The following is an 18,755-nucleotide window of genomic DNA, read 5'->3' as shown; positions in this document are numbered from 1 at the left end:
CCAGGGGTCTCCAAACTAAGGCCCAGGGGCCGGATGCGGCCCTCCAAGGTCATTTACCTGGCCCCCGCCCTCATTTATAATATAATATTTTTATATCAGTTTTAATAATAAAATATATTATATATACATATGATATTGATAATATCATGTTATACAATGTAATACTAATAATAATACCATATAATAATATTAATTACATGTTATATATTACATATAATATTACAGTATAGTTCAATATAGTAATATATAATGCTAATATTGTGCTATGCTAATAATATTGTATGTACATACAGCTGCTCTGAGTCCCCTTCGGGGTGAGAAGGGCGGGATATAAATGTAGTAAATAAATGTAGTAAATGAATAAATAAATAGTTTTATACTTAATCTTTCCCAAAGTCTGAAATGAATTGAGGGCACACAACAACAACAACAATCCTAATTAACTTGACTATCTCATTGGCCCACTCTTCCTATTGAAATCCTGATATGTTTATGTTGGTTAAAATTGTTTTCATTTTTAAATATTTTATTGTTCTTTCATTATTGTTGTTTTGCACTACAAATAAGACATGTGCATTGTGCATAGGGATTTGTTTGTATTTCTTTTTCAAATGATAATTCGGCCTCTCAACAGTCTGAAGGATTATGGACCGGCCCTCTGCTTTAAAAGTTTGAGGAACCCTGCCTTATACACATAGACTGGAGGTAATTTTATACAAAGTAAGTGTGTGCACCTTGAACAATCAGAACGCAAAGGTGTCTCTATATCAGTCACCTATGTGGACAACTTTGGGAATTTCAGAATTCTAGATCAGGAATACTCCACCTGTAATTACACACACTTGTTTCTCTGTGCAAAGGGAAATGTGCCTTTCTGAGTGCCCAGAAGGAACTCTTTGAGCAGATGAGGAGAAAGGGCAGAATTTAAACATTGGCAGTCTTATTTGAGAGTTTATTAAGTTACAAGGCTAGAAAGGGAAAGAAAGATACATTGTCAAAGGCTATTTTCTCCCTCTGCAGTTTATTTATTGTTCAGTCTGTAGTGTATGGTTTGCGTATTGGACTAAGGTTCCAAGAGACCAGAGTTCAAATTCCTGTTCAGACATGGAAACCCATTGGGTGGTCTTGGGCAAGTCTCACAATCTTACCCTCTCAGAGGGCAGGGGCAAACTTCCTCTGTACAAATCTTGCAAAAAAAATATGTAATAATGTCAAAAATAACTTGAAGACAGATAGCAACAATTATTCTGAGCCCTTTTGAAAAGGGAGTACCCTGTAAAAGGACCATAGGAACCTCCCCCCCCCCCCAATGGGAGGTAAATAAAGAACAACTCGAAGGAACAGAGCTTTCCAAACTGTGTGTCAGGTGCAATGTGTAGGTTTCTTTTTTTTTCTGTGACAGGAGCGACTTGAGAAACTGCAAGTCGCTTCTGGTATGAGAGAATTGGCTGACTGCAAGGACATTGCCCAGGGGACGCCCAGATGATTTGATATTTTACCATCTTTATGGCAGGCTTCTCTCATGTCACCGCATGGAGCTGGAGCTGATAGAGGGAACTCATCCGCGCTCTCCCCGGTTGGATTTGAAATGGCAACCTTCAGGTCAGCAATCCAACCTTCATGTCTTCAGTCCTGCTGGCACAAGGGTTTAACCCACTGCACCACCAGTGTAGGTCTATTACGTAAACAGAAGGAGAAATGACTAAATCTTGGAAATGTATGCTGTCATCTTACAAATCATATAGTTTTAAAAATATAAATGAAAGGTTTTAATGAGATACATTGTGTCCCCATACATTTTATGTGTCCATAAATCTTATATGGGATTTGTTTAACTTCCAGTTTGCTAGTCAAACTCAACTTATTATGTCACCGAAAAAGCATTTCACCAACATGTTCAGAAATGTTTTGAAAGCTCTGTATCAGCATTTAGCATTAATACAATCAGAAGAAGAGTAATCCAGTTACCTGATTTAAAATAATAGGAAGAATTTACTCAGTTTGGCTAATAGTACCTAGCAAAAAGACACTACCTTCTGTGGACAGTTGTAAGTTTCACTTCTGCAGATTTGATTGCATATTCATAAATTTGATTCTATGGTCAACTTCCACTTGAGGGTTGCACTGCACGATCTAGAGATTCCCAGGGAGTAAAGACTTTCTATATATTTCAGATTTCGATATTAATGTCAAAAATACATAGTATGACTTTACATAGGATTTCTGTTACATTAGAACAGTAAAGACAAATAACAACAAAGTAAATTAAACATTAAATATTAAATAACCAAAAAATAAAAATAAGGTGTAAACACTAAACTAATCTGGGAATCTGCTATTGCAATACATCCAATGAAGTGGTTTAAAACCAGTATAAAAAAGGATTAGGACCAAGTACGTTCCAGTCTACTTGGAATGTACGAAGCTCATTCCAGAAGCATGTTTAAGAACTGGTCCAAGAATCCAGAAAAGCCTTGACTCCCAATTTGGCCACCATCCCACTTTCTTTGCTAGGCATTGTTTTTGGTCCCCAGATGTTTTTGGCCTACAGCTCTCAGAAACCCCAGCCAGGTTTACCAGCTGTTAGGATTTCTGGGAGTTGAAGGCCAAAAATATCTGGGGACCCCAGGTTGAGAACCACTGCTCTAGACATTCTCTAGGCATTTGTTGGTTCTCCAATGAGATTTTGTTGGAAGTTGACCATAACGTCATGCTGGAAGAGAGTCCTACAGAAATGTTATCTCAGGTAAAAATAATAGCGTTTTCCCTCTACTTTCATGGAGGTCCTGCACCCCTTACCCCAGTGAATGTGAAGGGGTGACTGTAATGTATTTCTCCCTCCCACTCAGGAATTTCAAGAGGTTCAAAGAAAGCATAACAAATGGCATTTTAAACAATTTACACGCATCCTTTAAAATCTGTCTGTAAATTCTCTACCATAAGGCGAATAGAGTCCATACAGGGAGCAGAAGGCGGAACATATTCCAGGTAAAGGGGCATCCCTGCAGGAGGGGTTGAAAAGGAGCAAAAGATTACAAACGTGACTTGGCTGTTGTTCTTAAAGCCTTTATTTTAATGCAAAATAAAACTGTCCAACATTTATATGGTGATATATAACAAAAACAAAATAAAAGGTCTAATTTGATCTTGTGGTAACAAATGTACTTCCTCCTAAAATAAACTTTCCGAGGTTTTAAACAACACAATGCACACAAATGTAGATTAGAAAAACAAAACGAAAGTATAGATAGGGTGACAATGTGCAAACCGGAGCCACTCTTATTACAGTTTGAACTGCCAAAAATCAGTGGGATTAAATTCAAAATCGCCTGAAAAAGTCATCTTGTGAATTGAGGATTAAATTGTTACATTTTGCATTGAGAAGCAAAACAGCACTTGATTAAATATAGTAGGAATACTCCTGCAAAAAGTTATCTACTTCAGTGCCTGATGTGGGAGAGCAAACAATCAACTCTTAGTTCCCACAGGGAAGAGGGAAATCACTCCAGACTACATACAGAAGACAGCGAGGGAGGAAAGGAAGATGGAGGTAGCGCTTTCATATTATACAAAAAATATGCAGCAGGTAAAGCTGTTTCTGGTTAACATTGTGAGCTAGAACGCCTACTGTCGGCTTCCTAATTCCGTTCCCTGGCCTTTAGGCTTCCCAGAAAGCCACCTTCTCAACTGCTGTGCTTAGTGTTAATTCCCCATTTTATTGCAGTCTAATACCAATTAGTGATTCAGGGAACTGCTGGTATTAAACCTTTAGTTGTTCATGTACAATTCACTTGTTTAAAAAAAGCAACTGGAGTTTGATCCAAAGTACACTGGTGTTTCCAGTAAGTTTATTGGGCTTTCAGCCAAGTCTCTATTTCAAGTGTAACGCTTAAGTTAAGGAATAACACCCAAGGCCAGAGTAAGGCACTTGACACCTCTGGTCTGAAACCAGTGTTGGTAGCCTTGCCCTTCTGCTACCCTGATGGTTTTCCACCACCAATCTGACTATCTCGGCATATTTTAAACAGCCAGTCTTGAAAGAATGCCCATCATGGCTGTCTAACATTTTGTTTAGCCATATTAGGGGGTTGAGCTGGAAACAGCCCCTAATGTGGGTAGATTGAGATGACCATGTTTTGCAGCTTGCTACTTCTTACTGGTCATTCTTCCCTGCTTTTTGGCAGGGCATTAAAAGCTAATTTGGTCACCAATACAAGCAAAGTGGCCCATTACCTTTATTGCTTGCTTCTGGTTTTTCATCAAAAAGGAAAAAGTAGCAGAGATACCAGGTAATGTAGGAAACGGGGATCTGAGTTTGCATACACGACTATGAAGGAGATACCAAGTCGAAATGAGTCTGTAGAGAAAGATATTGCTTTGCCTGGGATCCCAGGAAGACATCCCACCTTTTCACAGAATTGATAGACTTTCCATGCTGTGGACATATTCAAGAAGGGCGACCAGTCATCATCTTGAAACAACCTTCAGCAACCTTCCCAGAAGTCCAAATCTAAACTATCCCAGAAACCAACATTCACCTTGGAGATTTCTACTGCTAGATTGGCACATTTTAACACAAGTTGAATAAAGGCATTCTAGAATACAAGAGGACCTTTTCTGATAGAAACATCTCCAAAATATAGGAGCTCACAATAGGGAGGAAACAACTCATAACTCAGTTTGCATGCATTTTGTTTTTGCAAGTGGTATATTTTAATCCATGAGCGATAGCACCTTAGGAGATATGTGTGCACTACATATTTGTCCGCAATATGGTGTTAAGAAAGCTTGTTTGACATTATTGCAGAGAAGGTGTCCCTTTCTCTCTCTGCATATGTGCACAGCACACACATGTATATTTAGATGCACACACACAGATCTACCCACCATGATGAGTCAATTAAAGCAGTCAAGTGCTTCCTAGCTCCTCAGTCAGAAATTTGGCACTTTGGATTGATGAGGGGAAATTCATTTTGTTCTTGTCCCCACAAGAGGAGTCAAGAGTTTTAACCCGCTGCCCCACAGCTATCTGTAACGTATGAAGCACCTGCATCTACTCAGTTGTGTCTATGCGGGGAGAGAGGAAGTTTCCTACTGTTCAAAACACAGAACTACTCTTTAATAAGCCATCGACTAAGATTAATGGTTGAGAAGGTCTCTTTTTGACCTTCCTTGCCCTACCAGATGGCGCCACTGCAGTCAATGGGAATTTTACAGGGCACTTCGGGTTACATTGAAACAACTGAGCCTTGAGCAGCAAAAGCCGTAAATAACCTAGACAGGTTCTTGCCACCCAATCTGGATGCCTCCCTTGCTTCTGAAACACTGTCAATTATCTTTGCAAACTAGAATGATATGGCACAAGAAAAGGTTAGGAGGCAGCAGTTTATAAGGCAGAATTAATTCTTTTAATTCCGTTGAGGATAGATAAAGTCAACATAATCGATATTGGTTTCTTTTAATGAAGGATCCCAATCTATTGTAGGGTTCTGATTACACAAAAGCAAAGCTATTTTTTCTGTCCTCACTCCTTGAGGCCTTTTTGTCTTTATTGTACAGCTGCCATTTTTTTCTTTGTTAATCTCAGTTTATGTGGTTTATCCTGCAACCACCACAGGCATAGTGTGATACCCCAAAGGGAGTTGTAAAAGTGTTTTTGTTGAAGAGCCTCTCTTATAATATCTATCCTGCTTCTTATGCAAAGTTGAGGTATTTTCCATTGATTGCTTCTCTGCATGTTCCTGAGGCCTATTTCTTAAAAAAAAAATTCCAGGGACAAGGTCTAAGATGATATAAGAGAGTTGAAACACAGGGAACAGACTCCAAAATTTGCTTACATGACCCTGGTCTGATAGAAAGGCAACTTGGCTCTACTTGACTAAGAAAAGTCAAACACTAGCCACTCAATGTGGAGAGTATTGAGTAATGGGTCAGTGTTTCCAAGCAAATTATAAACACAGCAAATACCTGACATAGTTTGAAGTGGTAAAGAAGGCAGAAAGTGTCAAACAGTTTGTGCTCTTTTCAAAATGTGCTGCATACCTTATCAGAAGGAGCTGAAATGAGACCAGAAATAAAAATAAAAATAATGCAAATTCAATTATAAAAAGAAGGTCTTGTATAGCTCCATAAGGTTAGAGTGGGAAAACTTACCACAGATCAGGATTCATCAAATACCTACTTTTCAAAGCCCATTTGACTGTAGGTACCAGCAGCTACATTTTACATCAACATTGTTCATGTTCTTTTATATTTTCATGTTCGATATATTTCATAAAATATCCTATTTAAAAATGTCACTATTTTCCTTCCATACTGTAGTGGTCTATCTCAGTTCAGATACTAAACAAGATACAAGAACTGAGACCTATCAGCAACTTACCATTCACTTCAGACTATGTAAACTAATCATGTAAATTAACATGATAGTCAAATCAGTTGCCCACTTAAAAGTGGATCAAACAACTGAAAATAACTCATAAGAAAAGGCAACACAAGAAATCACATCTTGCAAGTCATTTCTAGCTACTCATTCACAGCCACCTGAAATTAAATTCATTTCTTGGAAATAGTTATTGTCTTTGATATGAATATCTTTCACATTAGGGTGCATTTTTAGAAATAAATAACCAAGGAATAATTACATGGACAATTCATTTCTTGTTGACTTTTCCCTGTTAAAATTAATCACAGAAGCATGTTTGGTATTTTAAGCCATTGTCCTACTTCTGTTTAGCAATGTATATGACATTGAAATCTAGGAAGGATAGGTCACACGACCTTGGATTCAAAACTCACTAATCATTACTCGAGGACTTTGAATCTGAGGCTGCAAGTTTGGTTAAAATTCAATTACTTACCTGAATATTAATGCTCAGGACAACAATGCAGGGCCTGTGGATCCCATATAAAACCGTTGAATCTTTCATGGGGAGTAAAAGAGCTGACACTCTGAAATGCAGCAATGCAAATTTGTGTGCGTGATAGATTCACTATGCGCCATGTCTCCTGAGGCCACCCGGTATAATGAAGCCATTTCAGAAAGGCTAAATGATAAATGGCTGTGCCTGGTAGGTGACCCCTCAGTGCGATATATAATAATTATGAGATGACCTATGTAATGAATCCTGTTAATTTGCTGCATACCAAAAGAAAACCAACCCATCGCCTCATACATTTCCGTGGCTAGACCCAAGGTCTTTCCCTCCCAGAAAATGGGCTGAAGCAGAGGCCTGAAATGCCTCTGATGTCAAAGTCTGTGGAATTAAAAAGATATGCTGAATTTCTTCAAAATGCTGGGGTCAATCAAGTTAGCCTTGGTGACAAATGCAGGTCTAGAATATTGAAAGGACTCCTTCCTACATTTCCCATGCAATCATTCTTTGTCTGCCCACAATGTCCAACTTCCATTTGAGTAGAACCTTGTTCATCTCCGTTCTCTCGTCATTTATTTTTGGAATGACTGGAAGTTACGGTATTTAAGGAGAAACATATGTACTGTATCTCATAAGCCCCAAAGGCTGCCACTTATTGCCATGGACTTCTTGGACATTTAGCCAGGACGTCTTTTCTGGGATTGGTGGGAAGCCAGCTCAGCCAAGCCACATTTTGCTAAAACCAGCACTGCAGCACAATGTTGCAAACACACTCAACAATTAATCTCCTGGGAGAGCCAATTTCAGAGGAAGATGGTACACCAGCTTTGCATAAGTATGCTGTCAATGGATTGTATGTATTACTGGTGGTGACTGCTTCTTCCCTGCATCCTTCTTGTCTAGGGATGGGTATTGGCAATGGTGAAGACCAAATAATGTCACACAAGGGGTGAATCTGGCTTTCCATGTGCTGCCAATTACTAGTATATAATTATAAGCTGAAATATGGCAATGTCACTAATGGGGAAGCAGCTCTCACCAAGTCTCCCAGCCCAAAGGCAAAAACATCCTATTCTCAGGAAATAAGAGGCTGCATATAGGGCTTTTGTATATATAATTCCTGGAGGCATCACAAGTCATTGGTTTCAACTAAAGATTATCAACCCTCCCCCCCTCCATTTGTCTATTATTTGATATTAGAAAACTGAAGGCAGGAGGGAAGAGAGAGAGAATCATGATATGTGTCCAATACAGAAGAAAAGACAGAAATACAATATCCCCAGAGGGGCAACTAAGAAGGTCACTGTGAGGGTTAAAATGTGAGTGATAACCCCTGATATAATGGCAACAAAATAATTTGCACCATCAGTGAAATACATTTCCTAACATAATGAAGCCCCTTGTGAACCTGCCAGGGGATCCTGCAAGTTGGAGATTCTCCAGTTGAAGGTGGTCTACATAATATACTAAGTACACACATAATTGCACTGATTAGATAGATGCCTTTTCTGAAACTTTTCCAAAACAAGAGTCTTGGAATATGTGCTTATGACAGTTGCAAACAGCCCTGAATGGCACTTTGTGATGTGCTTGGAAATTCCACTTTTTCTTCATCTACCACCTTCTACGTACAAGCAACTTTTAAAAAAAATACTCTCTGATGCATTGCTACCTAAAAATCACGTACCACGTTGTACGAGCATGTAATACATTTAGGAATATATCCTGGATGCTGACTAGCCACAGTTAAAGGACGTCTGTCTTGGGGTAGCCAAGCTCGGTGGTGCCAGAAAGATGATGTCCATTTTTTCTTGTTAGATGTGAAGAAGAGTCCACCTTTAAGCTATACAGCTGCAGTCATGGGATCCTTTTGTCGTGGATCTTGATGCCTATACTGATAGTGATCAGGACCAGCTGGACGGGAGGCCACTCTTCCCATTTCGTTGTAAGGTAGAACCCTGTGGCCTTGAGGAGGTGATGGAGGTACGTCTTGCCGGAGGGGTCCTTTATGCTGGGACACTGGTTGTGTTGAGTAATACTGAGCATACCATAATTCTGCTGGCCTCGAGGCATCATGTGGATGAACGTAGCTCCCTTTAGAAGGTTGACCTGTTGGCTGGCCTCCTTGAAAGTAAGGAAGATCTCTCTCTTTGTAAGGTGCCCGTAGTCCCGTTATGTACTCCGCTGGTTCTACAGGTCCATGCCTGGGAAGGGAAATAATTTTTTTAAAGGGTGTGTGCACGTACAGCTGTAAATAGAATTCCTAGCATCATTTTCATTTAAAGTTCTCCCTTTGCCTGGGGCAAGAAATGCCAGCCTTTGTAGCAAATAGCCCATGTAAGTCAAAAGAGAAGAAAGGCTTCCCCAGTCTCATGCTGCTCGATAGGCAAAACACAGAAGATGTTGGGCGGAAAAGTCCAGCATGCATAGCAGCTCCTTGACAAAAAGGCACCACTGGAGTCCCCTGGCTCATCATGCAAAACTACTCATGATCCCTCAGCAATAATGGAAAGCAAAAAATCCTTTCTGTGGTATGGCTCTAACTGTGGCTTATCTGGCTTAAGGATAAACAGATGAGTTCATTCAGCATCCCCAGCAAACCTCCCAAGGATTCCTGTATACCAATATTCACACCTCAGAGCTGTTTGGCCAATTTTCTTGTCTCAAACATGTCAGTTTATAAAACTTTCTTAATCCCCATGGCTGGAAAGTCTGGAACACTCAGAAGAAAACATGAAGAATATGTAGTATCTGTGTTTAGTGGGCCTGCTGCCAGTAAGGTTTCAGGATGGACACACACACTGTTTCTCTCTCTCTCTTCCTTCACATGTACACAGGAAACTGGGAAAGCTAGAATCAGGGATCTCTGTAACTTGTCTGCTTCCAAAAGTATTTGTCGAGCTCTGATGCATGAGGGGGAAAGGCAACCCATGTGATAGTGTAATGTCAGGGGGCCTGATTATGGAGTCATTTCTGTAGTTTCTCTGTCTTAATTCTAGGATTTACATTAATGAGGGATTCTCTTCTAATAAGGATAAAGCCAGGATAAGTGTTACACAGAATAAATAACTGTTGTATGTAGATGTCAACTCCGAAACCACAAATACTCCAAGCGATTAGGCTAAAATATTTCCACGCTTACAGAAACAATAATGGAGAAATTGGCTGATGGAAACATTTTTGTGAGATGCAAAAATAGATACTGTGTTTTCTAGTAGGTCTTAGTACAAACTGAATTTAGCCCAAAATGCTGATGTGTGATACATCCTTGCATGTGTGCTCCAAATACATGTTCTACCTCTGTGTTTTTTAAAAGTGTTATTGTTTGAAATAAATGCTGAATTTGTGAAATTGCACACCTTTTCCTAACCTCCATAAATTTGATCCAGCTTGCATGAGAAAAGAGTGGAGCCTTGGAAGACAGCCAGGTTTAGTTTCTGCTCAGCGAAATCGAGGTGCATGGCTGCTCAGATGTAACAACCAAAATCCACCTTAAGCAAGTCGGGGAAAAGACTTAGATAACAACAAAAGAGAGACAGGACTTTGGCCAGTGTGACAATTCAGTGTTTTCATTCAGACTGACGGTAGAAAGACTTGCGCCATTTAAAATGGGCTACAAAATTAATACACAGAGGAAGTAGCACTCAAACCACACAATCCCATTCTTTGAGTCATAATAGCTGAATATGAAAAACCAAACCCATAATGATACTTCTCTTCCAAACACATCTTTCAGTCATATTCCACAGGAATATTTTGAGTGTTGGGCTATGGATCTGAAGACTAGGGTTCAAATCTCTGCGCTACCATGGAACCCTACTAGGTGGCTTTGGGTAAGCAACACTCTTTCAGCCTTTAAGTAAGACAAAAGCAAGCTCTTCTGGACAAATCAGGCCAAGAAAACCCCATGATAGGGTAAGGAACAACTTGAAGACAGACAACAAGAAAACTCCAGAAGTGAGGATCAACTTTGTTAGGACGTATCCAGTTGCAGCCTTTTACATTCTGCATTAGTGTTGCAAGATTTAATTAAAGGCATGTGAAAAGTTGGGAAAACCTCCTTGGGCAACCCTGAGTTCACTCACCCCACTCTGCAAATTGGTGAAATCAGTGTAGATTGGTGGGAGTAGGGGAAGATGGATACACTGACTGTGGAACCAGGAATGGTCAGGGCAACTGTGGGTATCCACTGATTTGGCTCTCTCTGAATCCAAGATATTGGCCACCACCACATCTTGTGAATAATTTAAATATGAAACAATGTGCGAAGGAATAGGTTTTGTTTTGGTAGGTCAGTTTCATTCAGTTTTGAGTCATGGTTATCTACACCAGAATCATATCAGCAGCAGGCTAGCTAGGCTGATTTTGCACAATCCCAGTACCTTTTGCACTACTCTACACAGGAGAAAAAACACCAAAAGAGGGCAAATTGTGGTTTCTGGAAGTCATTTTCTTTTCAAGCATACAATTCATGCTCCCTTTAGGAATTTCAAAAGAACGCCTTTTGGAAAACCAAGAGTGAGTTTTGAGACATTCCTGGTTTAGTATCCTGTTTCCATTTTTTCCCCCCAAGGGAAGCAGTGTTGTTCTCATATGGCCTAGTAGGTGGGAAACTACCCTATGGAGTTTGCCAGCTTCTGTCCCACACAACATTTAATTTGTTATACTCAACATCTTCCATATCATTTCTCTGCTTACAATTTTTAGCTAAAGCTCAAAAAAGAACCTTTTTCATAGGAGAATTGCTTTAGTGTTATAGAATCGTAGAGTTGGAAGAGACCTTGTGGGCTATCCAGTCCAACCCCCTGCTAAGAAGCAGGAAATTCTCATTCAAAGCACCCTCAACAGGTGGCCATCCAGCCTCTGCTTAAAAGCCTCCAAAGAAGGAGCCTCCACCACAGCTCAGGGGAGAGAGTTCCACTGCTGAACAGCCCTCACAGTGAGGAAGTTCTTCCTGATGTTCAGGTGGAATCTCCTTTCTTGTAGTTTGAAGCCATTGTTCCGTGTCCTAGTCTCCAGGGCAGCAGCAAACAAGCTTGCTCCCTCCTCCCTATGACCTCCCCTCACATATTTGTACATGGCTATCCTGTCTCCTCTCAGCCTTCTCTTCTGCAGGCTAAACATACCCAGTTCTTTAAGCTGCTCCTCATAAGGCTTGTTCTTCAGACCCTTGATCATTTTAGTCGCCCTCCTCTGGACGCTTTCCAGCTTGTCAACATCTCCCTTCAATTGCGGTGCCCAGAATTGAACACAGTATTCCAGGTGTGGTCTGACCAATTCAGAATAGAGGAGTAGCATGACTTCCCTGGATCTATACGCTATACCCCTATTGATGCAGGCCAAAATCCCATTGGTTTTTTCTGCTGCCGCATCACATTGTAGGCTCATGTTTAACTTGTTATCCATGAGGACTCCAAGGTCTTTTTCACACATACTGCTGTCAAGCCAGGCATCGTCCTCCATTCTGTATCTTTGCATTTCATTGTCCTGATACATTTTCCTTGCCTCTTTCTGCTTTTCCACCTCTTTAACTAAAATTATTTTTTGAGATATGGGAATGACCCCTCTAACCTTGCAGATCATGGAGAGGGACATCCTGGTCAGGCACCATTTCCCTATGAATGGCATTCTTATTCCCAAGAGTATCCATGTGAATTTCACAGGCACTTCAGCAAGTCACCTGCTAGGAGTGTACAGTGTTACGATGGGAGGGACAGGAGACATTCTATGCACATGCCTCTCTCCTGCTGTTTGAAAACGTATGGTATAAAGATTTATTAAAGCATGGTGCCTAGATCCAGTTGGAGGGAAGACATGGCAGGTGTCATACTCAGCTGGGTTTCCCCATATGGAGCCATTGAGTGAGGGCACATGGAGCCATGCCTGGGGGGAGGAGGAGGGGGGATGCATTTATGCCCTGCCTTCAAATGACGGGGAACCATGCACTGGCATCCAGCCATATAGCATCCCAAGTATGTCACCCCAAATAACTCCAGGCAGCAGGGTAGATGTTGAATGGCAGGCAGGTAGATTCATGCCTGGATCCAGAGCCAAGCTGTGGCTACCCTGCAGATTGATCTGATTCAGTTTTGGGCTTCAATTAGCCATGTGAGCCTGCTAGTGCCTTGTGATTGCCACTCATTTCTTTGTAGCTTCAATGCTGTCTTACCCCAAAGGAAGGGAAAAGGCTGAAAGTCCAGCTCTGGTTCAGGTATGATTAAAGGTCAAATTTTTACTTGAGAAGTCTGAGATTGTTCCCCTCCCACAACCTCATCACATTGCTGAAAATAAGCATCCTCGGACGCTTAGAGCCTTCTTTGGGGACGGAGCCCCATGGCAGCCATCATATGACATCATCCATCCCCAACCAGGGTGAAAGCATTGCCGGATGCTGTCCCTGCAACATGGGAGGGGGGCTCCCCCATGTGATAAAGTCACCAGAGCCAGGAAAACTGTAAATAACAATGGATGCCTGTCCTTGGGCTTAAGGTGGACAACATCTGAAAATGGTATCAGTTGGTTACTTCAAAGAACGACCAGCCTGGCATTCAGAATATCAGGGGGAAACATGTTATTCTATTATTTAACACCTCAGTGATTTCATTCATAAACTGGATGAGATTTGCTCCTTCATCAGTGGAGTAAATGTGCTCTTTAGCCAAGATGAATCTTCCCAATTGTCTCTTCAGGAAACCCTCAATAAAAAGAAGCTCAGTCACCACAGAGCTATGGGCCTAAAATCGAGATAATTTCCAGATGACTGTGTCACAGCTGTGATCAAAGCAAATTTTCAGAATCCCAAAGAAAAGCCAAGCGAGGAAAAATCACAATGGAACTGAAAAATTCTGATGCATTAATTCCTACACATATCTACAAACTCTTTGGTTAGCCTTTCTTCCCTTCTTAATCTGCTGACAGAAAGCCAGGGACTTATGATCAATATCGTTGGGAGAGTTCCTGTGTAATGCCCCTGATACAAGGATCAGGAGATGATGCAAGATTATCACAGAGTGCTTCTTTTGGCAGATCTTCCCACTGGGATCTGAAATGTCCAAGTAGCAGTCATGGCCTTAATATAAATACCACTCAACTTGTTCAAGGCCTAAAGGCCTCTAATCCTAAACACACTTTAGTGCTTAAAGGGACTTCTTTCTTCCAAGAAGACAGACATAGCACTGGGCCAAGAAAATATTTCCTCAGCAATGTGCAACAGATAATTTTATTCCATTAAGTAAAACATCAAGATCAGATGCAAATAAATATGCAAAAAGTATTAATTTGGTAAAAGCCACAGATGCAGAAGCTGTAGATGCTTTATAGGATTTGTATTTAAGGATTAAATCGCAGAGGTGTGATACAGATAAAGTGCTTGCTGTTGGTCAAACAAATTCTTGTTTATTAGATTGCTATTGCAGTTTCTATACTGCACCTGGGTGGCGAATCAGTAGTATTTTCATATTATTTTGCAAGTCAGTACAGAACAGCTGTTAATCCTGCTTTTCTTGACTATACATATATTCCCCAATTCAGTAAATGTATTTGTGGGTATTATTTCTTAAATAGAAAATGTGATATCATAGGCAGAAAGCAGTTCCATCTGTTTCACCAAATTTTAATTTAGAACTAACACTATGCACACAAGAAATGAAACAACTAAGTCAGGTAAGCCCTGCATGAGTAAAGAAAACCAATTTGAACCTTCTAAAGATAATCTGAAGTGGTTTTTTCCCACATTGCCTCCAAAAATTACTTTTTCTTTCACCAGCCTCCACTTTTTTATTATTTCCATTTTGCTTGCCATTTTTTAAAATGATTAATTTTATTACATTTCAATTCCATTCCATTCCAAAATACAATCTCTATAATTCTCTAAAAATCTCGGTTGCCATATTTACAGATCAACATTTTCTTCTAATCCAGGATGGGAGGTAGCTGGTTTGGGATGCTTATCTGCTCTTTCCTTTTCTCTCTCTGTTATATTGTTCACACATGTTCTCTAAAGGATTCTAGAGGCAGCTGCTGCTTTCCTTGCTTGTTGTAGGCAGGCACATGCAACTACAGCAGGATCATTATTTTCCAGGTCAAGCTTTATTGCACTGTTTTCTGCAACCCAGCATTATAATCTGTGTATCTCCAGTCCTCCTTTAACATTCTCTCAATGCAAATGCTGTTTTTAAAAAATCCATGTAGGCAGGGAGGAAAAGGAAACTGGACAGATTTTAAAAAGAGCATCTTTGTTAGACTGAAGGATGCTTGTAAAACATATCTAATCTTAAGGACAGGCACTTTTATTTTGTGCCATAAACTGTATGGCAGAAATAAAGTCAATTTGGTGGGAGTAACAGTTCTAACACCCATGGTTTCAATGTCCTGTTAGTATCTCTGAGGGTGGCTTCAGGTCCGTCAGCACTTTGTCTGGTGTTTCTCATGTGGAACCGGGAGGGCCTGTCTTTTATAATGTTCTGTTTTAAAAGTGAGAAATCTCTGGGGAGAACAAGGGTCCTGAAAGTCCAAGGCCTGGAATTCTTCCTCTCTCCCTTTTCCACTTTAAACAGGAAACATTTGTACTGAAGAGTCCCGAGAGAGGGAGTGTAGGTTCATTTCAAAGCAGATAATATTTGTACATGGCCAATGTTGGTGATTTACCCTACAGGCTTAAGGGAGTGAAGCAGGAAAAATAGTGCATATTGAATTTTGATTCATGCAGAACAATCCTAGAGGAATCTGGGGAGAGTAGGTTAAACATGAGTATCCCACCTGGAAGCACTGCAGCTAGCTAGACTTCATTCTCAAATACAGAGCAGAGTTAGAACTACGTTTTCAAAAATGTTGTATCAGCAATGTTTTTTTGTTTGTTTGGGATTATGGAATCTATAAGAATTCTATGCATATCCGCTCAAAAGCCATTTCTTTATAGGCCTGTACCTAGACATTCTATGTAGAACTGCAGAATTTCATTGTTTGAAGGGCTGAGCAATTAAGAGCATTTTTTTCACAGATCTAAATGGCAATACTATATTTTAAATGCATAAAGAAACAAACAATAACCATCACCTTTATTTTCCTGAGATAGTTCACCTACTGGTTTCAAACCCTGGTCTCCCAGAGTCCAAGTGAAACACGCAAACCACTATACTATACTAGTTCTCAATCAGAAGTCATCTTGATTAATCATTGCTTTGGTTTGCTTCCTGCTGAAAAAGTGGGTGGCAAGAGGAAGCACCATGTCTTATTAAAATCTTTCTTAAGTGGTGCAGGCAGGGAAGAGTAGAAACCGACCCCATTTTTTATGGAACATAGCCTGGAAAGAGCTATAAGACTACTAAGGTTACAAGGACTTCCAGGATGTACTTTGCAATTATCCTTCTGGGTGGTGGAGCACTTTCTCTTTACCCCCACATTTCAATTTTGAAAAGAATGTTTTCATACCAAATTGTTCATACAGACATTCAGCTGCTGCTTCCAACACTGGTTGAAAAAGCCAAAGTAGCTGAAGTGGGCATATACATGCAGTTTGGCAGTTCTCAGGTTTCATGTTTACCTTTTCAATGGCTATGGAGCCATTGATGTGGATGGGTTAGAGCAGTGGTTCTCAACCTGGGGTCCCCAGATGTTTTTGGCCTTCAACTCCCAGAAACCCTAACAGCTGGTAAACTGGATGGATTTCTAGGAGTTGTGGGCCAAAAATATCTAGGGACTCCAGGTTGAGAACCACTGGGTTAGAGGAAATGTACCTGACCACATCAAAGCATGGAAAGAAGGATCCCCTTAAGGAAGAAAACCCTGAAGGGATGGTTTAGTTTACAGATCTTGATTAAGCGTAATATGTAATTCTTCTCTCCAAGATAAAACTGAAAACTCTCAAAACCTGGATCTCACTGAAACTAGAGTAAATACTGAACACACACCAACACCCACACAGAATTTACATTTGCCTTTCCAAACACAAGCAAACAATGCTGTGTTTTCTCCTTGCAGTAAGGACCACCTCCAAGGAGCTCCTAATTAATTTTGTTCTCCTTCCTTCTTGTTTTTCTTGGCTCCTGAGAGGCATAGAGTTCAGAAGCCTGGTTCATGCCTCCCCAGTGACCCATGGCTTGGTGGGCATATATATCTGTCAGGCAAACTGAAAATTAGTGACCACTGGGACTCATCCGAACTGTTGACCAGCCACTCGTGAAAGCATGTGGAGAACATTTCCCATAACAGGAAACGATAGAAAGAAAAGGGCTAACTTAAGCACTGATACTGGATCCAGGCCAGAAAGAATTTGTCTAGACACTCAATAGGGAAACCTATGTGATCTTCAATTATATTATATTTCATTAGATCTTGAGTGGCAATTCTAACAGATAAGTGGTGACTGAGTCGGGCTAGGAAGCAGTGGGGCTGAAGAGGAAGATATTGTGATGATACAGATCCTTCACTATTGGATGTGCCACTTTGAGGCTCCCAGGACATTAGACTTTCTCATGTAACAAACAGTGCTCCTCACCTGCTCTATAGACAAACACAAATCCCACTGGTGCAACTTGTGTTCCTCCAGCATTGTGATGAAATAGAGAGAATCATGCAACCATAAAAATATCTCTGCCCATTATGTGTATGGTGTGAGTGACTGATCTTAATGAATGCAGCAGAAAGTTTGGAGGTGTTGTATGTTGTACATAATTTATATGCTGAACTTTCAACATAAAATGTATGCCTTCAGGCTTGCTAATGAAGTAAGAAGAAACAAAAGTACAAGAAAATGAAGATGATGATACAGTAGAGCCTCGCTCATCTGAGTTAAATGGGCGGGCACGATCTCGGATACCGGAAATCTCTGATAATAGAGGGCGCCTATTATCCAAGCGTGGGGAAGGTGCCTTGAGGGAGGGAGGCAGGCTCCGGAGGAAATTCTAATGGTGGATTTCTTCTCCCCACACCTTCCTTTTCACCTTTGAGGAGCTCAAAGGCTCCCACCAGCTCCATTAGAACTTCCTCCAGAGCCTGCCTCCCTCCCTTGAGACATCTTCCTTGCGGCCCTGGCAAGCCCCCACACCTCGGATGATACGGACACTCGGATAAGCGGGGCATGGATAAGCGAAACTCTAGTGTAACTGCAACAACTGAACTAGCAACAATGGCAGTGGCATACTAATGCAAAGAAAGCCAATGCTTGAAATAAATGTTCCAGGTAGAAATCCCTGGGAAAGACTCTTTTGCTCTCCTCATTCTCAAAACTACATTTGAACGGCATTGTTTTTTTAAAAGAGATTAAATCAAACGGTATGCTATGATCTCAGCTCAAGATACAGAATTCATAGCTACATGGCAATATAACTAATTTTAAATATTTTTCTTAATGAACCTTTAGTGGCTTTGGAAATTGAGGTTCATATTCTGATGTCAGATATAATATAACTGATTATGTAATTTTAGGTTCTATGTTATAATTTATTGTTAGATGTTGGTTTATTTTGTGATTTGGGTGGCCTGTTTTTGTATCTGTGTTCATGGCTGTTTCAAGGCATTGAATGTTTGTTTGCCTTTGTGTTTTTGTCTGTTAGAATCTGCCCTGAGTCTCCTCTGGGAGATAGGGTGGAATATAAATGCAGTATTATTATTATTATTATTATTATTATTATTATTATTATTATTATTATTATTATTATTATTATTATGCCTGTTAGCATATTCATCACTGTGTCATTTTTTTAATAGGACCAATGCCTATAAACTGCAGGAATATGTTTGGTCATTGCTTGTCCAGCTAGATCAAAGGAGAAGAGTGGGATAGATATCCAAACCATTTGGATGAATGGATTCATGGGAAGCAGCCAAAAAGAATGTGAGTGAGGTGGGGCATATGGCAAGTATAGTCCGGCAGACAGAGAG

The 18,755-nt window shown here is 40.4% G+C and overlaps 1 protein-coding gene across 2 annotated transcripts in view; it reads right to left on the bottom strand.

Moving 5' to 3' along the window:
- Positions 1-3,050: 3,050 nt before the first annotated feature.
- The window catches only part of pard3b (par-3 family cell polarity regulator beta), a 691,700-nt gene continuing 675,995 nt past the window's right edge, over positions 3,051-18,755 (bottom strand). For both annotated transcript variants that reach the window (XM_008114949.3, XM_062969129.1), the window contains one exon: positions 3,051-9,079. In XM_008114949.3, coding sequence (XP_008113156.2) covers positions 8,719-9,079 — 361 coding nt within the window. In that variant the 3' untranslated portion in view covers positions 3,051-8,718. The remainder of the gene's footprint in view (positions 9,080-18,755) is intronic.

This window comes from Anolis carolinensis, chromosome 1, assembly GCF_035594765.1.
Source record: "Anolis carolinensis isolate JA03-04 chromosome 1, rAnoCar3.1.pri, whole genome shotgun sequence".
Classification (NCBI taxonomy): Eukaryota; Metazoa; Chordata; class Lepidosauria; order Squamata; family Dactyloidae; genus Anolis; species Anolis carolinensis.
The sequence above is the reverse complement of the archived record's forward strand: the minus strand, read 5'-3'. Positions and strand labels throughout refer to the sequence as shown.